Here is a 22688-nt window from a genome sequence, read left to right on the forward strand (position 1 = left end):
ACTGTTGAAATCGAATGATACAAACATTCAAGTTCATTCACTTTCATTTATGAAACACATTTAGACCACCTTCTGTACTGACAATTCTAGAATCTGCAATAGACGCAAAAGTAATTTAAAGCTGAATCTATTCTTTCCTTGAAGATGTTTTCACAGTGATTTAAAATCTCTCGCTTTAGGCTCAGAAATGAAGCTTAAATCTTCGACTAATGGATGGCACATTAAACAAAGTGGCCTGAACAGCTGCACCGTGTGTAAAGGGAAAGCAGCATTCGCAGTGTGAACGGCTCTGCACAAGCCACAGACTAATAGTTCAAACCGTGAAAAGCAACTGAAATATTTATGTGCATCATTAATACATTATTGCTACATGCATCATTGGCTATGGCACATGTAGCTCATTGCCCTAAAGATGTCAACGCTGGCAATCCTTTCCCAGCACATCTCAAATGAAGTAACCAACATCGTTCCGTTGGTCCAATTCACTGAAGCACAAGACACGCATTGTTTTATTGCTGCACGAATGCCACTTGCAGGGTTTCTATTTATGGCCGTGGCAGAGATGGGGTTAACAGTTCATTTGGACTTCAGCAGTTCAATCAGCTGTGATGATAAGGGCGGGAGGGGGTTATGGAGAAAGTGTGTGTGTGAGGAGGGGGGAGGGATGTGCTAAAACTGGCACACAGCGAGCAAGTCTGCCATCACCACTGTAATCAGTTTAGATTAGAGATACTTCACCCCAGATTGAGGCATCTTCACGAAGCAGGGACTTTCTGGACACAGTAAAAATGTAACCGCTTTATTGGTGAAGAAATATCTAAATGTAATTGTGTTTTGGAGGCACGGAAAATGAATAGGTTAGAGTCCAGCAAAAAATACATAGTTATATTTAAACATTTAGATGTAGGACTTTTATTTTGCATAATTCTCATAATTGTTACAGTAAAATTATTTCATTTTTCCTAAACACACATGCAAGAGTCACTATCTGGAATTATTGATTAAATAGCTTTCATCAAACTTTCGATATTCAGACATGACCTTTTTCTCTGTACAAATACAGAATTTACATTGGGAAATCTCTCAATTGGTACAGTAAAAATATTTTCTTTTCTGAAACATAAAAAAAGTTTAAGTATGTTTTCTTTAGTGTGTCACTCACCTGAACAGTGTTTTCTTTACCAAAGAATAAACAGTTCATATCTGCATCCGGAGAAGGAGACCGCCATGTTTCTACAGTAGCCCCGAGCGGACAAACTGAACACTGGCTCTGCGTAGTGTCGTGCGGGTTTTGACCTCGGCCACCATAGTTCTGAATCCCCTTCGTTTAATGTCCAGATACCTGCAGAAATAATACAACTCGCACAGCCTCAACGACATTTTATGGGAAGTGCTGACTGCCGATCCTGTGGAGCTGGTGTGAAGTTCACCAAAACGAGTCCAGAGGAGAATCACAGATTCATTGGACTCACCTCCTTCATAAAGCATTTGTATTTGAGGTGGATTCCATTTTGTTCCTATTGCAACATTAAGAAAAATAATTGCGCTGCAGCATTGTTTATTCTGTTCAGGGTTTGTCCAACTACTTGCTTTCTACTTGCCATTCCCACATGTGTGCATTTTAATCACAGTAATAAACCGTTAATGCAAAGTGAGGCTCGGCCAGCGCACAAGATGCAAAACAATAGAGAGCGGCACGGCGAGGGACCGGAGTCTCCTCGGTCGGGTCCGCCGGGCTGTCAGCCTTCATGTGGCCTGTTTGTGACGATGCAATGTGACAGCAGTGGGGACGCGGGGCCGGGGGCCGGGGGCCATGTCCTTGACGATGAACTCATCCGCTGCGATCATCGCTCTATCTAACCCCCCCCCTTTTTTTGTAAGTGCATTCAGACATACACGTGTGGCCGGCAAACACCACAACCTCACCCACCAACACACACCCCCCTCCTCCCCCCCTCGCCGGCCCCTGCAGCACTGGGCGACCTACATCTGTCTTGGAGCGTGCGTGGGGCTGCCAACCCCCCAGCAGACAGTGGGGAGTGTTCACGTGACGCGTGTAAACGGCGGAGTAGTCTCTCTCCGTTGAAATGAACGCCCCCCCCCCCCCCCCCCCCCCTCCCCACCCCCCGGCTCTGCACCGTCCAGCTCTCGCACCGCGCCACATGAGCGCACACGTGCAGATGGAGAGTGAGCACTGACAACGTGCAGTCCGACCCTTCGTTCGGGTTTGACGTCCACGGCTCATGCAACCTCGTGCTCTATTAGCGAATGATGCAGCTGCTCATCTGTGGACTGGGGACGCCGAGGGAAGCTCGTTAGTCTGATCTGCACGGAAGGAAGCGCTCGGGGCCTTTTGCTCGAGCACAAGTGGCAGTACAACCACAACCACTTTCAACCTATTGTTTGAAAGCATAACAAATGAAAGGATCCGTCATCATTTGAATTACTTTATTTACGGGGAGTTAAGGCCAGAGGTCACCAAACTGGGGTTCAGGCGCCTCCGAAGGGTCAGAAGAGACCTGAGGGGTTGTGAGACGATTAACGGGAAAGGCCACAAGGAAAAGGTTTGAGAGCCTCTTAGGCAACAAACAGTTATTTAAGTTGTCACTGTAGTCGTAGTGCCACGTGTCCTCCATCTGCACCAAGAAAGACTTTCTGTAACGAACGTCTGACTGGAAATCAGCAGTTTCATGTCTCTCGGCTCTCAGGGGTTATTACTGTGTAAATACTAATTAGTTACCAAACAGTCGCACACCATTTTAATATATATTGCATAACTCCTACCAGCTGGACAAATATGGACACACACACACACACACACACACACACTCATCCGTGCAGGTGGATGCTGTGGTGAAGTGTCACGCTTCCTCGGTGTACACAGTAAAGGGATAAATGAAACAGGATTGGCTGCACGATGAAGTCGATTTTCAGGACGACCGACTGAGCGCCGTCTTTGACCGCCCCAGTTCGTCTTCCAAAATGACAAGTGGTTTGTATGAATCAGACGGTGGGTGAAGAACTGAACAAAGCCTTGCATTCATTTTAATTTAAAAGGGGAATTCACTGATTCCTTTTACAGGTCTTGAGGAGAACTTCTGCAGGCACCGTATGGATAGACAGAGTATACGAATACCTGTAAATAAAAAAATGGGATTTTATATACATTGCTACATTCTTATGCATTGTGTGGACAGAATAAGTTGTACAGCTTCATTGAATTGTGAAAAGGGAAATAATGAGCTCTGGATTCAGTCGTTGCTGTAATATGTCAGATATTTATATATACTTCCTTATATATATATATATATATTCTTTCTTTGATATTCTCTGCTGTTTAAGCTCTCTGTAAGTCGGACTGTGCTCGACTCCAGTCCTGCACAGACACAGACACATGTGTCATGAGTCACATAAATCCTCTCCCCTGCTGTGTCTAAGCAGAAGGCTCACACCGACAAAGAGAGCCCATTCTGCTGCTGTCTACACCCACCCACACACACACACACACACACACACACAGAAAACCACACATCACTGAGGAAGGAGGGCTCATGGATCTTCCCTTTTCCCACATCACACAGGTGTGAGAGGACTGACTAGTGCTCCTGGTTTCATGAGCATTTTGTGTCTGGTCTCAGACCCATTTTCTTGTTAGGTCTCTTTTCTCCCTGTAATGAAGGCCGTCTATGCCGGGAGAAGCTCTCAGGTCTCGGTGACTCACCCGACAGCCTCCGTGGATCGCTCTCCTCATCAGAGCCCACTCACAGCCGTCTAAAGTGGACGCGCTTCCACCGGCGCTCACACGGACGTGCACACAATGAAATTCAAGAGCGCTGCATCTCTGGGCCGTAGACACAGCGTTCTGCACTTATTTCCTTTTTACAGGCAGCACAAGGTCAGAGCACATTTAACGCCCGCGGGTTGTTTTCAAATTATGAATTTCCAGTGGTAAAAATAGTTTTACTTTATTTCAATACAATTTTAAGGTACTTATAGCCTTTACTCCACTTTATGTATTTTCCAGCTTTAGTTACCAAGGAGATTTACATTTTTAATCCACAAATAAGCTAATGAAATATTATACATTGTTGAATAAGACAGTGGGTCCCGTAAATCAGTGCATGATCGAGTCCTATTGTCACGTTTCAGATATATAGAGGTATGAATAACCATCACTTCTAGTCAGATGGTTTATATTTTCAATATGCAAGTCAAGGCAAATACTCCCACCAGTGCTTTTGATATTAAAAATCATTTGGCTGATGATAAACAAGCACCTAAAGACTTCCTCCATCCCAGTGTTTCTGTCTGTGACTCATACAGTTAAACAGCTTCCAATAATTAAAGTCCTATATTTGTTTAGCATAGGTTTTTACATGCCTATCCTCTTGATTAAGCCCTTCCTACTCCCAGTCATGTTTAGGTGTTTGATGGCTGGCTGAGCGCTCAGCATCACCTAGTGACGGAATGAGGAATGATACAATAAGAAAAGTTAATGAGTCTATTGAAGGAAAACAACTTTACAACAGTTTAATGGCAAAAAGCTAAAAATAGACTTTTGTTCATTTATTTCACCATGAAACTCCTGGAGTTTTTTCTTTTTTTACATTTTAATGTAGTGCTAGGCAGACATGGAAGTTATAAATTACAGCATGTACCACTTACATAACACACATGGATACTTAATACAATGCAAAGACAAAGTACTTGAAGACACCTGCTGAATAAATGATAACAGTGCACAATAAAAAATATGCAAATATTATATACTTTTGGTAAATGCGTCAGCTTAAACTGAGAACTATAAAGAAATGGCGCCAACCGACAGTTCGTCTCTCAAGTTTCCCTCGTGCAGGATTAACTCCAGCAGTGACAGATTACTGACGACAGCACAGGACGTCCCTATTAACATCATTTACAACGGATACAATCTGTGACCAACGCTTTTTTTTCCTCTCTCCACACAACTCTGCTTGTTTTAACACTGCAAATCATGTCCACACGCCATTATTGTGTACACACACACACACACACACACACACACACACACACACACGCACGCACACACACACTTTCTCTCAAACACACACGTTGTTTATTCCAAGGGATTATGAGGCACTACATTTATCTCCAGCAGCCTGAGGTCTCCCAGGTTCAGTGCACCAGCGTGACGCCGGGTTAAGTCTAGGTGTAGTAGATTATCTCCGGGATCTGACCGTCCTCCACCGACGTACCGTTGTTATTTCCCGGTGAGCTAAAAAACAAAAAGGTCGTCTTGGCCCCTGTTGTGGTTTCCTTGGTCACTTTCTTCAACCCCTTGGTGCCATAATGGGAGTCTGGGCCCTGAGGCAGGGGAGGAGGGTCCAATGAGAAAGCAGATCACTTGTTAATTCTAATCAGGTGGGTTTAAAAAAAACAAGACACCACGTGTTTCAACTGACCTTTAAGGTGGCACACGCAGTGTAGCTGACATTGGGGAGGATTTCCACCGGCTCTTTGAACATCACTCGGAACGTGTTTGCTGTGCCGTCACAGTTGAAGCCGGTGTCGTTCTGCCCCAGTATAATGCGCTTGTCGCTCTCTAAGATCTGCGGAACGGCACAATGTCTTCAGCGCTTGAACAATAACGTGCAACGGGAAAATAATCAATGTAATGTCAGCCATGAAGTGTTAAAACACTGCTGGCAGCTCACTCGGTTTCTGGGTTCATCGGTTCATTGCTGGTGTATTTTTCAGGTTGTAAACTGTAACTTTGCACTGGATGTGACCAGAATAATCTAAGTACTGTGACATTTTAGGCTTTTAATTGTATCTGTAAATGTACAATGAGTTTTAACATGACACAGGGAAGCATGTGAACTGGGAAGGAGGCACGCGTACGGACTTCACCATCAGAGGATCAGATACAAGACAACAGAGTCGTGCTCCGTCGCAACTGTGGGCTCTTCTTCTCCTCGGTGGAACAAATAAGCTGTGTGAATTGCAGTAAAACTTCTAACTGGATTGGAAAACGGGATGAGGGACAGTGGGTTTACTCCTCGGGCGGTCGGCTGTAAAGCCTCGAAGGGAATCTCAACACGACGTATCTGAGCTGTCGAGTAGCAGCAGTGAGGGAAACGGATCTAAGGAGTATTTGGCTTTTTTTAAACACGTTATTGCACTTCTGTTCTTAAACAATACAGTTATTGTTGGTGAAATTGATGAAATACATCAGTACTGATGGGAAAACAAATACACATGTATTGACGTGATTATGCCTCCTACCTGTATGTTGACCTGATAGTCAGTGGGTCCATGTATTGAACCATACAAGCCAAACCCCACTATGGATATTCTTTTGTTAACATTGAATCTGCAGAGGGAGAAAGGCAGACAGAAAAAGAAAATTAAGACCACAACAAACAAAACAAAAAAACAACTTCAGGCAACAACAGCCCGCCGAGGTTGGCCATCTCACCTGATTCTGTCGCTGGTACCACTGTACCCCCATCGACTCTCAACCTGCTGGAATCTATTAATGCTGCACTCCTCCCCCCTGAGGCAGCAGCGGGGTCTGTCGATGTAGTCGACCCGCGGTTTGGGGTTTACTGTAAAGTGTAAAAACAGATTTACCACCTCCCGATCGAACAATATTCCAGACTGGGCAGGCCCTGTTGCACAAGAAAGAATATCAAGCTGGTTTCTGTTGTTTCAGCTGTATGGACACATAAGACACATGATGAATACGTTTGGCTGAAATGGTCAGTACAGTTTTGGAAAAGAGAAGAGAAAGAAAAGTCCCATTGCAGAAAGGGAACATGGGTTACATCTGCGGGGCGTTTACCTGCCGCAAACTCCTCAACGGTCATGAGTGGGAAGCGGATGAGCGGGAGGGCTTTGCCCAGAACGTTCTGTTTGTTCTCCGAGGTCGGGGGAAGCTGTTGTCTGTAACACTCGGCCTCGGCCCAGCGTACCACCGCCCCAAACAAGCGGTTCTCCCTGATGCTGAGCGTGTCCCTTTGCAGCACTGCACATAAGGTGTCTACGCATACAAAGGCACAGGGCAGCCATCAGTAAACATCCAGAGCAATAAGACGTTGAACATTTTCTCAGGAAGAGTCACATACCAAGGTCAATATCTGTGAAACCCTCTGCGTTTATTGCGTCCGCAGTGCTTTTGTCTATAGTGTCTAAGCAGAGGCTGGCTAGTTGAGGCTCGTCAAATAGCCTTGCCTGTAATGAAAGCACAAAATACAACAAATTAGTATAGTATTAGTAGATACTAGTACTTACTTGTCATGCACAAAAAGGACTTTTACAACGCTGTGAAAACTGTCTCCTTCATGCGCTAATAAATGTTGTGCAAGTTTTACAAAAAGATTTGGGGGAAATAAAGCAGTCAGTAGATTTTTTCATAACTTGTATTCTATTCACCACCTACTTTTGGAAATCCAATATTCAGAGCTGATAAATTACAACTAAAACTTCAATCAACCTTCAAAAAGTGTTACTGAACTTGACGTGAGTACCACGCAATGACCCTGATAATTAGAATCACAGTGCTGGAGTGCTTTTTTTGCAGTGTTGAAAAAAGGAGCCGTGTTTGATTAGAAAGAAGCATGCAGCCTGATGGCGTTGCATCCAGCATCATAAAAAAATGCTGAACCCAGACACACGTCAGCCCAAAATAGCACAAACTAATGCTGTAAAAACTTGACTATTGATGGCTGCAAGATGGTTCTTTGGGGGTCGTACACATAAAAAAATATATTTTCACCCTCCACTGGAAGAATCGCTGTCTGACAGTTTCCGGCAGATGGAATTAAGCTATCACACGATGTTAGATTTGGGCCTAATCAGACCACGCTGCTATTAAAACGATGAATTTGGAAAGATGGAAATCCAAGATGTCTAACCAAAAAAAGGTTAATGCCCGAGGGTTTAGGGGTCGATAGAGCGGCTGTGACAGTAACCTGAGTGAGGAGCATGAACGCGTTGTCGGCCCTGAGGTGCTTGGTGAGGAACTCCACACAGTGGCTCTCCAGAGCGGGGACCGCGTACTTCTTCGCCGTGTACAGAGTCGTCATCACCGTCTCGGGACCAATGTGGACCTCGTCAGAATACAGGAACCTGTGCGGAGGAAGCAGGCAGCGGAACAATGCTGACGGTCAGGTATTCATGAAGTCGCATAAAACACTGCAGCGCTGATGCATTTGTCAGACGTGAAACCGCACTGCACTGAAAACAAAGAGTGCCGTCTCCTCTGTAAAGCACGGCCCACGTGTCTTGTTCCAATTCATCCACAAGAACTCATCACTTTGATCTATTTAGCTTGAAAGTGACTTCTTCTTCAGTGTAACCCGAATCACAAGACGCACTGGTTTTTTCTCCTCGGGAGAGCCCAGTAAACCCACACGTTCCCATCACTTTCTGGAGTGGAGATAGTGGGCATATGGAGCTGTGTCTGCAGCATAGTACATCTGGCAACGTGCTTACACCTGGTGTACTGATCCATGAGTTACCCACTGCTCCTGTGGCGGTGTTCCCACGTAGCTCTTCCCAGGCTGCACCGCCCTAACTAACTAACTAACTAACATGGGACCTAAACCCTCCTTTAAACACGAAGCTCGGTGTGGCCCGAGCGAACAGATAAACGACTACCTGGGCTTTAACCTGCTGCCCGGCGACCAGCGTCTCCTACCTGAGCAGCGCGAGGAAGGCTGCGGGCTCCACGTCGGGCAGCTCGATTTCCGCGGAGGTCGTGGCCATCCCGCCGTTGAACATGGCATCGAAGACGGCGCTGCCGGCGGCCAGGACGAACCTGTGGGCCGGTATCCTCTGGGCCTGCCTGCCCTTCCCGACGACGAAGCGGACGTCGCTGAGCAGCTCGTTGTTGAAGAGGAAGGCGAAGCGCTCCTTCAGGGAGCTCTTCGTCGCCTGCCAGTTGTACATGGGCTCCCGGTGAAGGCCGAGGACGGGCGGAGAGGCGGACCGGGCAGGGCCGGAGGCTGGAGCGGTCGCTGGCGCGTTGGAGGGCACCGCTGCGTCTCCGGACTGAACCGAGTTGGACGCAGCCTCCTGGCCGTCGTGGTTTGACGCTAAGCCGCCGCCGACGCCGTTCCCGGTCGCCATAACGACGCGTTTAAGATTCGTATTCAAGGTGTAGAAAGCACCGGTAGTGTCACGGGAGAACACGCCGACCGTACCGGGAGTGTCGTAGGTGTGTTATTTTACGTGGTGTCCATCGCGGCGGACGCCATCGTTCTCTGATGTTTAGCTATCTGACGCTATCTGCTAGCTTGCGTGCCTGCAGAAGTGACGCAGACGCGCACTGGCTTCAAAACAGCTTTTTTCTTTTTTCATCCAACTTTATTGTTCAGTTCAACAGCAACAAAGGGACAAGGGACAAGAAACGGACAAACGGGGCGATATAATACAACATAATACGAATGAAACTAAATTAATCTTGCAATGTATGAAAATGTGATTATTAAAGAAAAATAGCTAAATTAACAAATTAGTTAATCCAGAGTTTTTCCCAAATGAAAAATAGATTTATTTATTCTGAGTTTCTTTTAATAATATGACAATTTTATTAATCAAATAGCAAGCGTTGCAAAACATATATTTACATATACATCAATTGGATTGAGAAATGTACATACATACATACATTTCTAAACAATTTTTATACTTAAAGAAATAATTCCAATCGGCCACTAGACATCAGTCTGCTTTTGATTTTTCAAATCAACACGCCTTCATAGCATTCTAATTGATGATAATGATTACAATAAACAAATGATTGTAATTGTGCTAATAACCCATGCTCGCTATATACAGCAAATTCATTTTCGACAGTAGAGGGACAACTTTCGACTCACCCGCTCTCGTTTTGTGTGCGTGGGTTTGTAGCATTACAGGGCGAGAGAGAGAGAGAGAGAGAGAGAGAGAGAGAGAGAGAGAGAGAGAGAGAGAGACCAAAAAAACATGGCAGAGCATGCTCGCAAGAGATGGAGTGAAAGTTTGTGCGTTGTTTATGTTGTTTCACATCGTGAATTTTCCCCAATTCCTTGAGATATAAATCGATAAAAGCTCAACCAGCTCCGCCCTGGTTCGCAATGAGCGCGTCGGCAGGGACGGGAGCGTTTGTGCTCTCCTTGATGTCCATCCCCTTCTGCTATTTATTTAATTCCCTGATTTACAGCAACAGGTGAGTGCGAGGGGGCTCTTTAATGTGTTACTGCTTTTGTCTTTGCTGATTAAAGAACTGTTACCAGTGCAACACTAATTGGTATCATTTGAAAATGATTAGTTGTATCTGTTTAAAAATGATTCACATAACGTTACTTCTACATTGGATTCAGTGCTGAAGCTTTCTTCTTCGCTGGATGTTCAGCAGTCCTCATCTTCTCCATTTCCACCCGCTTTATGCTCAAAAAGAAGGCTCCAGCAGATCCCCTTTTCTATGGTATGATTTATGAAAATGCATGTTTTCTGTCAATGTCAAGACATTTTAAAATGTTTGTGGAGATAAATATGCATTCAACACCAAATCACGTGAAAACAATCTCAAGGTTCAGTCTATAACTTGCACAAAAGTAGAGGTATTGGATATGGATCCTGCAAGTAAGTAAGTTTGCATCTGTCTGCCCAGTATTTTCAGTGTATGCGTTCCTCAGTGTGGTGAATCTGATCATCGGGCTGGAGCAGGACAACATCATTGATGGATTTGTGACATTTTACCTCAGAGAGGTACGTGTTGGGCTGCGAGTCCTGCTTGTGAGTGGTCTGTTTGTACCTACTGATAGAGCCGCCCTGTGTTTCAGGCAGATCCACACATTAATACAGCACATGGGCACATGATCTCCTACTGGGACGGCTGTGTGCACTATCTCATGTATCTGGTCATGATTGCTGCGATTACTTGGGGGTAAGAGTATCTGTTTATGCATCTATCCAGCTAAGTCTCTTGGAAGGAAGATGTAAACGTTTTACTTTGACAATAGCGGTGTTACCTGGTTTGCACATGCAGGGACAGCTACCGAGCCATAGGACTCTACTGGGTGGGATCTTTTCTCACGCGGGCCATAGTCTACATTCTTGGCAATGCTGTGGGTAAGTGCACTATAAATAATGACATGCTTTTAGATGGCCAGTGTGGGGTGACCTGTGACATCTCTGCACATGCCTCCTCTGAGAAGTTTACAATGCAGTTGAAAAAGATGCCATCTTACTGTACATTCAGTGTTTTGGTCCGTCTTTCCCATGCTGAGATATTATCTTGGTCTGTCCTTTCTCAGGTAAATATGGGACCCATGTTAGCCCGCTCTTCCTCCTCCACATGCTGTATGTCTCTGTATCTGTCTGGGTCTGCTTCCGCATCTTCAGCAAGGCCTCAACACCCGACCTTCAGTTGGCAGTATGTCAATATCAAAACTGTCTGTCATTACAATAAACAACATTATGTTCATAGGTATACATTTATTTTGTGTGTGTGTGTGTGTGTGTGACCGAATGCATGTGAGAGAGGGCATTGTTTTACTATCCTGTTGTCGCTTTCCCTCAGAGCGTCCAAGAGGCTGAAAGAAAAAGTTTACTCCACAGACCTCTGGACCTTCTGTTCATCATCTATCTCATTCCTGCTTTTGCTTTTTGCATCTTCAGAGGCCTGGTAAGAACCCATAAGATGATCCCCCACCGTTCACAAACAGAGGTATAAAAATAATAATAATCTTTCTGTGTCCGTCAGATTGTTCTGGACTGTTCCAGCGAATGGTGTCTCGCATACACAAGCCAGTATGAGCCTTACCTCAAAGACCCTTCAGCCTATGCTAAAGTACAGGTAACTCAGTAACGCCATGAACACCACATGCTCATCCTCACACTATCTTTGACTTTGTTCCTCGAAAAGAAAACTGCCTCCATGTTTACCAGATGCTGGTGAGCATGCTGTACTCTGGTCCATACTACATCATTACTCTGTATGGGCTGATGGTGCCAGGGTGTGAGTGGATGACGGATCTAACCCTAGTGCACTCCGGAGCACTGGCACAGGTACGCCCTTGCAGGTTATTTCTCGCCCCTTGGCAGATGAGAATGACTAGTTAACTTAAAGTTAAAGATCCTGCACAAGAACGCATGGTCCCAATCTTTCCAACGTGTCACAGGCATTCCAGCGAGGCAGCATGCACAATACCAAGGCCAAGCACTTTCTAAATTTCCCTCTCTATCTAGTGGTTGCACTCTGGTATTCTACCGCACAGTAGAACACGAGTGGATCTGCATGATCAGCACCACATGCACTCATCTAAAGATTGTTGAGGTTGGCTGTGGGAGCAACTTGTGTGCCAATCGCATTGGAACTCGGCAAAGTAGCTTTCATGTTTGAGCTGCAGGCTGGCGTGTCACTCATCGAAGGGATAAAGGGGGCGGCTGGTGGTGCTCACCTAAATGTCACCTAAATGACAGCTGTTTGAAAGATGATGCCCTGGCTGCCGGGGTTGCTATGCAACGTGTCACGTGTCTATTTTCCTGTGACTTTCTATGAAAAAGTAACTGGCTGTCTGGTGGAAAAAAAAAAAAAAAATATATATATATATATATACATTTTGAGAACTGGTGGCCGTACCAGAATGTGTTGGCGTTTGATTTCATTGGTCCATCAAATGAAGAATCCACTAAAAACAGGTGTGCCCTGAATTTATCTCATTATTTGACCTTTTTTCGTTCCTCCATATGAACTGTAGAATGAAGGCAAGGTGAGGTCTTGTAAAGATATCAGAGGATTTCATTCGCACTGATGTCTAAAAACAGAAATAAAAGAATGAATAAAGGAGGAATGACATTTTTTTCGGAGGGGCGGTGGGGGGGACATCTTTACGCAATTGTTTAAAGATGAGCACAAGATATTAAAAAATCTCTATGTTGACTCTTTATAAGCAGTTGATATAAGTAAACACTGTTCCTCAGTGTGACTGTAGTGGCTGAAGCCTTCCGTCATCACTGTCATCTGCCCCCCTGCTTCATTTCACAGGCCCAGTTCGCTCACATTGGTGCGTCACTTCACACGCGGACGCCGTTCTCCTACAGAGTGCCTGCTGGAGGCCAGCCTGTCTTCTTACTGGTCAATATCCTGTACGCTGTGGTGCCTCAGGCTCTGTGTTACCGCTGCTGCAGCAGGCCGCTCTTCTTCCTCACGCCGAGGCCAGTTAAGAAGACTGAATGACGGGGAGAGCCATGGGGAACATGAAAGGAACGCTTTGTGTTTGCAGTTATTAGAAGTTTCTCTTTTGGAAGGAGGGGCTTCCACCTTTAACCTTATATTTTGTGTATGGGATACAAACTGCTTGTAAATAATCAATGTTTTCCCCATATTTTTTGTTAGAAAAAAGGTCTTTTTGACACTGAGGTTTTCCGTGCAGTGCCTTTTTGCTTGTGTGTTGGCAAATAAACAAATCATTCACATGTGTCTGTGCTTTTAATACTATAGTATAATTTATACATGTATAAGTGCACAGATATTCAAGGTTATTTGATGAACAAACTGTTTCTAACTGCAGTATTTTATTAGGATCGTTTAAACCGGAAGTACTTTAGGGTCCGGCAAACTCTTCCGCTGCCACTCGTTGGCAAAACAACCCGGCATGTAGCTAGCTAACTAGCTAAACATTACAAATAAAAATAAATTGCCCAGTCAAATCTGTTTTTTGATAACCCAAATCCGCGTTGGGTAAAACCCGTGCCGCCAGTGAACAGTTGTCTCATATTATTTTTAAACTACGCGAAAGATCGGAAACAACGCGGTCTAACGTTAGCTTAACATGCTAAATAACTAGCTACGATTAGCTTTTGCTAGCTGTGATGGCAGCACCAACACCTCTCATTTCTGCTCCTGTTTTGAGGTTGGTTTCTCTCTTTACATTCATCTACACACTTTCGGGTGGTGGAACAAAATGACACCAAAAAGAACCATGTAAGCGGCAATTTAATGTTGAAAAGTCAATGCATTAACGTCAGTCCGACCACGTTAACGTCCGTTTGTTAAGCCTGATGTCAGACATTTAGAAAGGTGTTCTAACAATGTGTTCATTCCGAGACCCTTTTACCATTAGTTTATGCCGTTAGTAGTAATAGCGATATTATATTACCCTTCACAGCTAAATCAACCCCACCGCTGCTGTTACTGCTGTTAATGCCAGTAACGTGTACTGGACAGACATCTAATGTGATTATTGTTCCGCAATGTCCTCCTGTTTCCAGTCAAAAGCAGCGCAGGGCTGCTCTGAGGAAAGAGAGAAGGAAAAGGAAGCGCCAGGCTCTCGCCCAAGTTAGAGAATGTGGTACGAAGATAGCTGTTATGTTTTATTTATATTTCTACAGTTGTTGGTGCACCGTTATCCAGATTAACCACAACATCTGCTTTGTTACTGGTTTAAAAGATGGACCAAGCTGTGCACTTGAAGAAGAAGAAGAGGAAGAAGAAGAAGAAGCAATACATGAGGATGGAGATGATGAGGAGGAAAGGTGAGTCAATACTGGCTCCCACACTGCAATCACATCCAATGATACAAAGCAGCACAGAAAACTTTATTTACCTTTTTAAAATACATCATTTATGTTGGTGTGTGACTGACTTCTGTTTGGTTATTTGCTCAGACTGCGGCTGCACGAGCAGTGGTTGGCCAAAGAGACGCTCGCCCAGGAAGAGTTCCGGCTCCGTGCCGAGAGGGAGGAGGCTGCGAGGAAGAGAAAAGAAGAGGAGGAGGTAGCGTTGTATTCCTCATTCCCGTGTACCATTAGGGCAAACTTTAAATCACATTTATTCTGCATTTATTCAATTATGTATTAAGGAAGTTACCAGAACTGACATGAATGGAGCTGCCCGCGATAGCTCAACCCTCAAATAGTCATGTAATCTCAGGCCAAATTAATTAAACTAACTACCAAATGGATTGCCGCAAGTGAGTCTGATTGTCATTCTATATATAATTAGAATACTATATTTAATGTCTTTTTTTTTTTTGTTCCCAGCGATTGATCAAGGAGGAATGGGAGACCCAGCAGAAGAAGGAACAGGAGGAAAAAGAGCAGAAGCAGCAGGAAAAGCGAGACAGAGAGGTGAAACGGGCCCCAGGAGGATAGACACAAAAAGAAATATATCCTCTTCTACTTAATCAGAAGTCTTTGAGTCATCCATCCAAAAAGGAGGATTCAGATAATCCTTTAGTAACCCTGCTTCTTTTGTAAAATGTATTTTGGCTTTGTACATGGTGCTTTTTAAAAATTCCTTGACTGAGTGGCACAAGCAACCGTCCCAACTCCTCAACTAAGATACACACAAAGAGAGAAACCCTAACATCAGCTTCAGCTCTCACAAGGATGTATCTTTTACTTTGTGTGAAAACCGTGTGCAACATTGCTTTCTAAGAATTCCAGAAATGTGGAAATGCCATTCCCTCTGAGTGTGATCTTAACACCCAGTAACAGATCTGCTGCAGCATGTTGACCGCTACACATTTTCACCAGCCGTGTCTTTACACCATTTGTAGGAGGCCGTTCAGAAAATGTTGGATGAAGCTGAAAATCAGGTATAAACACATATGGAATTCTCTTATTTGTGTGACTGAAGTACAACATGTAGTTCAAAGTGTGAGTTTAATATATAGTTGTAGTTATTTTTCTTTAATGTTTAGGTAAACGTCACACGCAGAACAGCAGAAAGAGATCATGGCTATAGCAATAGATAAAGATAGATCCTGGCCAAAAATGCTTTCTTACATGTTGTAAAGCTGGGATATTGTTTATTTATGTTCTAGAATTTTTTTTGGAACAGTACATTTAAATGTATAATTGTCGTAACATCTCCTTCTAGTTTCAAGGTAAACGATACAGAATATACATTTCTGTTCATGTTCTCACTTCCAGCTGGAGAACGGACAGCCGTGGATGAATCCCGAGGCTCCTGTGGCGAAGAACTGCGAGAACTTTGGAACAGAGCGCGACGTAGCCAACTGTCCGTTCTTCCTCAAGACCGGGGCATGTCGATTCGGAGACAGGTACCATTTCTCTCTCCTTTCCTGGGACTTTTTACGCTAAATACCTAAAAATCTTATTTGAATGGTGATCTTAATTTTTGCAAAGGCGCTTTAAGGAAGTTTTTCCTCATATATTCTTCCCTCTTCTGTCTTTTTGAATGCAGATGCTCCCGTAAGCACGTTTACCCCACATCCAGCCCGACTCTGATGATCCGTGGTATGTTCACCACGTACGGCATGGAGCAGTCGCGGCGCGATGATTATGACGCCGACGCCTGTTTGGAACACAGCGAGGAGGACCTGCAGGAGTATTTCCTTGAGTTCTACCATGACGTCCTGCCAGAGTTAAAGAGTGTCGGCAAGGTTGTGCAATTCAAGGTAGGATGACAGTAGGACATGCACTGAATTACCAGAGTTGCAGTCAGCAATTTGAACTTATCCCTCTTGCTAAACTAATATTCTCCAATAAGTCAGTTAAGATGCAGTTTCAATTAATTCAATATAAAGTCATATTTATTTTTGCTTTTATCAGGAAAGTCAATTATTGTTAAAAAACAAAATTCTATAAATAATGTGTCAATGCATGATTAACTTCTCTACAAATACATGCTTACATTGACATGTTTCATTGACATTTTTCTTCTTAGGTTAGCTGCAATTATGAGCCGCACCTGAGAGGAAACGTTTACATTCAATTTGACACGTAAGTCTTCACGCAACCGCTGCGTGACCTTTCCAAATGAATAAACTGTGCTGGGTTGGAGAACTCTTCGTCATCGTCGTCTTCTGTGTCTGTCCAGGGAGGAGCAGTGTAAGGAGGCCATCATCAAGTTCAACGGGAGGTGGTACGCAGGCCGCCAGCTCCATTGTGAGATGTGTCCCGTTACCCGCTGGAAGAATGCGATATGTGGTGAGTTACTCGTACGGATTCCTGAGTGGCACTTTCACTCGCACAGCAGAGACGTACGGCTCAGTCCGTCTTCCATCTGGTCCGTGTCTCTCCCCCAGGGCTGTTCGACAGACAGAAGTGTCCCAAAGGGAAGCACTGCAACTTCCTGCACGTGTTCCGCAACCCGGGCAACGAGTTCTGGGAGGCCGACCGGGACCTGCACATGTCGCCGGACCGCAGCGTCAGGGGGAGCCGCAGGGACGGCTGGACGTCGGAGCGGCACGGGGAGCGATCGTGGAGGCAGCGTCAGGGCAGCAGGAGCCCGCCGCGCTCCGAGAGGTCCCAGAGCAGACGAGGCGGCGACCGGCGGAGGAGCGGGAGCAGAGAGAGGAGGGCCTCCCAGCGGTCATTCAGACACAGTGACAGGACGAAGGACTGGCGCCCGAGCAGCAGCAGAGACAAGCCGAGGAGTAGAAGTAGGGACAGGCCGAGGAGTAGAAGTAGGGACAGGCCGAGGAGTAGAAGTAGGGACAGGCCGAGGAGTAGAAGTAGGGACAGGCCGAGGAGTAGAAGTAGGGACAGGCCGAGGAGTAGAAGTAGAGACAGGCCGAGGAGTAGAAGTAGGGACAGGCCGAGGAGTAGAAGTAGAGACAGGCCGAGGAGTAGAAGTAGAGACAAAGAAAGGGAGGTCAGGAACGGAAGTGAAGGGAGAGACGGCAGAGACAAAGATGCCGACGCGAGGGACGGGTCGAGAAGCACAAGCAGAGAAAGGAAGAAGGGAAGTAGAGAAAAGAAACCAGAGAAAAGGGAGAAACCCGTCCACGAGGATTCCAGCAAGCGGCGGCGCCACAAACAATCCAAGAAAAGCAAGAAGAAGAGCAAGAAGAAGCATAAGAAGAAAAGCCGTTCGCCTGAAGGGACGGCCTCGTCCGCGGAGTCCGAAAAGGAGGAAGAGTCGTCGGCGCATCTCACTGAAACGAGTCCCAGTCAGCAGACTGATGAGAAGAACCAGATTCATGGAAACAATGACGTGGAGTGTGTGCGTGTCGGCAGTGAGGTTACTGCTGAGGGGGAGAGCGAACCGTCTTGAAAAGACAAACGTAGCGAGCCGGCTGGAAAAGGTGTCACGAGTTGGTGTTTGAGGTTACGACATTTCAAAATCTGTGAATTAGTTCTTTTCTCCTTTTGGACAGTGTGACTGTGCAGTAAGGTAGCGCCCGTCAGTGTGTACATATGTGAATATTTAGTCTTTAATACTTGATCGCTGGTGGCTGAATAAGAGCTATATAAAAACAAAAGAACAGGGTTTCTCTTTTTTTATACATTTATTGTTAATAAACTTCAAATGAAAGAAAGAGAAAATGTCAAATGTGTTGGCAGTGTTTAATAAAAAAAGTGATCTCTTTAGCACAAATCAATGAACTTGTTACATAATTACTGTTGAACAAAAAACACTTTGTGGTTTTAAGAATGCAGATATAAAGTTTGGATAAGCATCTATTCATCGTGTTTGCTTGTTTAGCTGAACACTGAGGAGTGAACAAGCACATGATGAGTAGAACCGACCCTGGTGTGTGCGGTCTGTGTGCTTTCCTTCGGACTCCATAAAGAAACTGGAGCTGAGCTGTCCACTGATCGATAGGAATAATGACATAATACTGGTATATTGTGGCCAAATAATCCCCACATGCATGTTTTTCTTGTAGCTCTAAATCCCTTTTCTGCCATGTCGGCGTTCTTTAGACACCATTGAGACGGTCAAACCGTGTTCTTTGGTCGTGTTTAAGCTAAAGTATCACACCACATATAATAGAGATTATTTGATTTTGATCAAACTCTTCCTAAGGAAGGTTTAACTCCAGAAGCCATTAAGATCTTAAATGTTTTGGTCAGGAGAATACGTCAATTAGACAGAAAAATGAACGACACAGAACATTCCAACAAACATTAAACTAGTTACACAAATAAAGGTCACTTTTAACAAAAGGTAAACATTTGAGTTCGGAAAAGGAAACAAAACGGTTCATTTCTGGAGGGGAAGCAAACCTACACAACATATACGCTGACATTGATCAATTGGAGCGAGTGGAGGGTTGACTGGACCCGTGTGACACTAGCGATGGTAAACACGCTGTGAGTCCCACAAACAGCCGCGCCCCCCTGCTGGTGCTTCTCGTGTTTACCGTTCGGACTCCCCACGGAGCGTGACGTCTTTCAAGGAACAAGTACACAATGACCGTTTGAAAAACCAACAAAAACTGGTCATTTAATAACACTTGCTGTGGTTTTGTTACATTTCTAGAGTCGAACACTAGATTAAAAAATTCTTACGGCTGCATGATAAATAACTAATAACTAATTTCCCAAATTCCAACAGTCCAGAAAGGTTATTTGCTGGATCTATACCAACCCCTTTAGAATGGTATTAAAGGAGCCTCGCTGGGGGGCTTTTCTTCATGCATTTGGACGCTTAGCCGTGAGGGTTAAACATAGAAGCACCATCTGTGGCTTCAACAGCACCTTAAAAAGTCCCTGTGAGCCAAACGCACACACATGGACGACCTTAATGTGGTGCTGCAGATCTCATGTCGTCGCTACATTGTACTGCGTGGAGTTGTAAGAAGTTCGGGGTGTGAAGTTACATTAATAGGGCTGCAGAAAACAGCGATGGAGATTGTACATAGGAGGCACATTCAAACCACGCTTGGCACATAAAAAAAAACGATTGTTCACAACAATAGTAATACAGTACATAGATGGTGATTATACTACACACAACAGGGACACAGGAGACAACAGGAGAGCGGGATAAAGGCATGGAGGGTTGCCACATCTGCAGCGTGGAGGGATGCCACATCTGCAGCCCGGGGGGGGGGAAGAACTGCGAGGCGGCAGCGGGACGATTTATGTCAGCCCAATTTCCTCTAAAACGCTCCGTGGTGCCTCGGCCTCCTGCAGGGGGAGGAAAAGAAAGAAGAGAGAGAGGTTCTTTGCTGTGGTACGTTTTGTGCTCCGGCAAAATTCCAATGCAGAGCAGCCGAGTCCTAATTGACTCGTCTGAGTTACCAAACGTGGGACAGGAGCGTTCAACCTTTTACGGGCCTGCACAGTCAGCATTAAATGTTGTGACAACCGCACTGCACGCTCCGCTGAAAATAAATGATTCATTCTGCCGACTGCAAATGAGCACGGCAACAACGGCAAAACAAGCACGTGGGACGGCACTGACTGAAAAGGGAGTGAGAGGTATGAATCGGGCGCAGCAGCCTCTGAGCCTTCTGATAACAGCGGTTACCTGATTGACAGAAAATGTAGTCTAAGTCATCTTTTCAAGCGGAGAAGTCATAAGCTCACTAGTTCCCCTCAGATGTCGAGGATTTGCTGATTTTCTTTGTCTTAAATGACAGCAAAGTGATTATTTAGCGTCACATGACCACACAAGCCGTTTCGAAAGACACCCCCGCCGGAACTCTTTTGTCAGACATTTTTGTGACCGCGGCAGATTAATTGACAGTTTACTGGTCGCCAGACGGCAAGCTGGTCCACCTCGTTGGTTCAACTATTCGCCGACAGAGATGCGGCCGTACCTCCTGCAGCAGGTCGGCCTGCTCGATGGCCTTCAGCACGTTCTTCTTGGACGTCTCCTGGGCCTCCCCGCCCAGCAGGAACTCGTCCAGGATGAAGTAGGCCTTCTCAAAGTTGAAGATGATGTCCAACTCACAGACCTGCGGGGTTACAGCAGCACAAACAGCAGCATATCAGAGGAGATGGTCGCCTGACTGTGGATTCTCACGGCATTGACCATCGGCATGTTACACGTGGTGCTCGAGAGACTCACACTGCCAAAATATTTGTCCAGCAGCTCCACGTATCTGTGGATGATCTCCAGGGTGATCAGCTCATTGTCCTGATCCTCCACCGCGCAGCAGAAATAGAGGCTGGCGTATCTACGACGCAAAGTAAGACACGCGGTGTTTAATTCAGTTGGTGATGATGTAGCTGCAACCACCGTCCAGACTTGCGTGTACATGTATGTGTGCTCGTTTACGCAGACAAAATATTAAAGACAATCTGAATTGAAGCGTTGTTGGTGCTGCGCCATACAGGACACCTCAAAATCAAAGATATAAATGCAAAATTAAATATCCCATTATAATTTCACATAACACTCTGCTGTCATGCTTTGAGGACCAAACACACACTCCTTCGGTGTTTGAATCAGTCCTCCATTCTTTGGCAGTTGTTGTTGTTAGAGCGGGAGCGTCGCTTTCATCATCACACCCCAGAAGGTGAGATCTAATTGCCAAATCTCAGTGCTTGACAAAATCGTCTCAGAAACATTGGTTTTCATTAACAACACACACCGCTGATGCTGCCAACCCCGAAATGAGCACATGCTGTTGCTAAGACAACCCTTTGACATAAGACAAAATAATTCAACGGCCCACCTGCAATCTTTCTTCCCAGTAATTTTAATCATTACTGGAAAGTGATGAAGTGATTTCATCAATCAGCAGAGAAATCCTATCTGTGCCCCCCCCCCATAGACCACCACCTGTTCTCATGTCCCTGAAGAGCATTATTTTAACAACTAAACCACTGGGCATCATGAGGTGCAAACGAAAGCTCTGGCAAACGGTAGTAACTGGAGCCGGAGTGAGAACGTTGGTTCATCGCGTTAAAAGGCAGCTGCGACATCTCATGATGAGCAACCGCTCGGCTTTCAAGATCGATTTGGTTTGAGCTGATTTCCTCTAAATGGAACCTGCTGCGGTCCAGAAGGGAGATCCACAACCCTGAAAACCACCAGGGAGATTCAAGGTTTGCCGTGGCAGCCACATTGAGACAATCTCTGCCCCTCCATGTGTTTGGTATATTTCACCTACAGTCAAAATAAAAAATAAAAAAGCTTCTTACTCACTTACCTCTTGTACACAATCTTGAGGTCCCTCCACTCCAAGAAGCTGCACATCTTGGGCTTCCTGGCCAGGATGGTCTGCACCAGGTCTCTGGAGATCTTCTTCCTCTCCTTGTCGGAGAGGGGCACGTACCACTTCTGTAAGCGCAGCTTTCCCTGCCGGCTGAACAGCAGCATGAACTGCATCTGAGGGAGGAAGTTCAACTCAACAGTTTACCGTGGTTGAGATGATTGAGACAACGCCTCGGTCGCTGGTACGAGATCAGCGACACACACGTTGTTATTGGGTTTTTTACGAAACGACAAAAGTTACACCAGCGGCTCTGACGTCAACAGAAGAATGAATTGGCAACAGGAAATATACTCGTCGTTGCGGCCGATGATGCGACACACTAGTCTGCTCAGGCGTTTTTTTTCTATTTGCTCTATTTTAGGTCCAGGATGCTTCGCCCCAAACTTCCATTAGCTCTCGTTAGCAGTGCTAACCGCGCTAAACGGCCACACATTAACGGCGTTAACCCGTTAAGTGTCACTCGCGCTCCCGCGACGCCCTGCTAGCTGCAGTTAGTGACGTTAGCGAGGAGTTCTTCTCACCTTCCACCGGGACTTGGACGACCGTTAACTAATGTGAGTTCAGGATAAACGCATAACCAGAGAGAGGGCAGTAGACCGATGTCTCCGTAGCTTAGCTTCTCATCCGCACTGATGCTAAACTAGCTAGCGGCTGGTCGTTGCTGGTGAGACAAGGATGAAGTCGGCCGCGCTGTGATTGGTGGAAAGAGGCGCAGTGGTGGGATTTGATTGGTTCAAATATCCCGTTAGTCGTGACGCTATTCGGCCACGGCTTCCCCGCATCCCCGTTATA

At 45.4% G+C, this 22688-nt stretch overlaps 4 protein-coding genes across 7 annotated transcripts; 2 read left to right on the forward strand and 2 right to left on the reverse strand.

The window, feature by feature from the left end:
* Positions 1–4529: 4529 nt before the first annotated feature.
* Positions 4530–9357, reverse strand: LOC120811515 (BTB/POZ domain-containing protein 1). Of its 2 annotated transcripts, none has more exons than XM_040166920.2 (8): positions 8681–9357; positions 7953–8109; positions 7107–7212; positions 6824–7021; positions 6458–6587; positions 6265–6352; positions 5442–5588; positions 4530–5343 (listed from the first exon to the last, which is right to left on the reverse strand). In XM_040166920.2, exons 1-8 carry the CDS (start codon positions 9109–9111, stop codon positions 5185–5187), a joined length of 1416 nt encoding a protein of 471 aa, XP_040022854.1. In that variant the 5' UTR covers positions 9112–9357; the 3' UTR covers positions 4530–5184. The 2 variants fall into 2 exon arrangements, with proteins under 2 accessions (XP_040022854.1, XP_040022844.1); XM_040166910.2 differs by having other exon boundaries at positions 6458–6650; positions 8681–9350.
* LOC120811521 (transmembrane 6 superfamily member 1) lies at positions 9350–13446 on the forward strand. 2 transcript variants are annotated; one of them, XM_040166932.2, is made up of 10 exons: positions 9350–10192; positions 10347–10450; positions 10637–10734; positions 10809–10912; positions 11015–11097; positions 11283–11401; positions 11549–11653; positions 11732–11824; positions 11917–12036; positions 13016–13446. In XM_040166932.2, exons 1-10 carry the CDS (start codon positions 10101–10103, stop codon positions 13205–13207), a joined length of 1110 nt encoding a protein of 369 aa, XP_040022866.2. In that variant the 5' UTR covers positions 9350–10100; the 3' UTR covers positions 13208–13446. The 2 variants fall into 2 exon arrangements, with proteins under 2 accessions (XP_040022866.2, XP_040022874.2); XM_040166940.2 differs by lacking the exon at positions 9350–10192 and having other exon boundaries at positions 10346–10450; positions 10813–10912.
* A 125-nt stretch (positions 13447–13571) lies between these two features.
* zrsr2 (zinc finger (CCCH type), RNA-binding motif and serine/arginine rich 2) lies at positions 13572–18319 on the forward strand. Of its 2 annotated transcripts, none has more exons than XM_040166880.2 (11): positions 13572–13883; positions 14242–14321; positions 14421–14505; positions 14638–14746; positions 15013–15099; positions 15531–15569; positions 15907–16037; positions 16181–16394; positions 16664–16719; positions 16817–16926; positions 17025–18319. In XM_040166880.2, exons 1-11 carry the CDS (start codon positions 13843–13845, stop codon positions 17993–17995), a joined length of 1923 nt encoding a protein of 640 aa, XP_040022814.2. In that variant the 5' UTR covers positions 13572–13842; the 3' UTR covers positions 17996–18319. The 2 variants fall into 2 exon arrangements, with proteins under 2 accessions (XP_040022814.2, XP_040022823.2); XM_040166889.2 differs by having other exon boundaries at positions 13584–13954.
* LOC120811534 (AP-1 complex subunit sigma-2) lies at positions 18212–22609 on the reverse strand. Its single transcript, XM_040166964.2, has 5 exons — positions 22418–22609; positions 21831–22009; positions 20744–20852; positions 20493–20630; positions 18212–19857 (listed from the first exon to the last, which is right to left on the reverse strand). The coding sequence occupies exons 2-5, from the start codon at positions 22007–22009 to the stop codon at positions 19810–19812; spliced, it is 474 nt and encodes a 157-aa protein (XP_040022898.1). The 5' UTR covers positions 22418–22609; the 3' UTR covers positions 18212–19809.
* Between the last annotated feature and the right edge of the window lie 79 nt (positions 22610–22688).

The sequence above is a fragment of the Gasterosteus aculeatus genome, chromosome 12 (assembly GCF_964276395.1).
Source record: "Gasterosteus aculeatus chromosome 12, fGasAcu3.hap1.1, whole genome shotgun sequence".
Classification (NCBI taxonomy): Eukaryota; Metazoa; Chordata; class Actinopteri; order Perciformes; family Gasterosteidae; genus Gasterosteus; species Gasterosteus aculeatus.

What these genes read in the sequence shown, in the direction of transcription:
- LOC120811515 (XM_040166910.2), bottom strand. Translation starts at nt 9,111, where the DNA reads ATGGCGACCGGGAACGGCGTCGGCGGCGGCTTAGCGTCAAACCACGAC. An exon ending in CGTTCATGCTCCTCACTCAG is followed by an intron (nt 7,213 to 7,952) that starts GTTACTGTCACA and finishes CTTTCATTACAG; the next exon opens with GCAAGGCTATTTGACGAGCC. An exon ending in TTTCACAGATATTGACCTTG is followed by an intron (nt 7,022 to 7,106) that starts GTATGTGACTCT and finishes TTGTATGCGTAG; the next exon opens with ACACCTTATGTGCAGTGCTG.
- zrsr2 (XM_040166880.2), top strand. Translation starts at nt 13,843, where the DNA reads ATGGCAGCACCAACACCTCTCATTTCTGCTCCTGTTTTGAG. An exon ending in AGGAAAAGCGAGACAGAGAG is followed by an intron (nt 15,100 to 15,530) that starts GTGAAACGGGCC and finishes CACCATTTGTAG; the next exon opens with GAGGCCGTTCAGAAAATGTT. An exon ending in CTGGAAGAATGCGATATGTG is followed by an intron (nt 16,927 to 17,024) that starts GTGAGTTACTCG and finishes TCTCTCCCCCAG; the next exon opens with GGCTGTTCGACAGACAGAAG.
- LOC120811521 (XM_040166932.2), top strand. Translation starts at nt 10,101, where the DNA reads ATGAGCGCGTCGGCAGGGACGGGAGCGTTTGTGCTCTCCTTGATGTCC. An exon ending in AGCAGATCCCCTTTTCTATG is followed by an intron (nt 10,451 to 10,636) that starts GTATGATTTATG and finishes CTGTCTGCCCAG; the next exon opens with TATTTTCAGTGTATGCGTTC. An exon ending in TTTGCATCTTCAGAGGCCTG is followed by an intron (nt 11,654 to 11,731) that starts GTAAGAACCCAT and finishes TGTGTCCGTCAG; the next exon opens with ATTGTTCTGGACTGTTCCAG.
- LOC120811534 (XM_040166964.2), bottom strand. Translation starts at nt 22,009, where the DNA reads ATGCAGTTCATGCTGCTGTTCAGCCGGCAGGGAAAGCTGCGCTTACAG. An exon ending in CTCAAGATTGTGTACAAGAG is followed by an intron (nt 20,853 to 21,830) that starts GTAAGTGAGTAA and finishes TTTGCGTCGTAG; the next exon opens with ATACGCCAGCCTCTATTTCT. An exon ending in AGGCCGACCTGCTGCAGGAG is followed by an intron (nt 19,858 to 20,492) that starts GTACGGCCGCAT and finishes CTCCCCCTGCAG; the next exon opens with GAGGCCGAGGCACCACGGAG.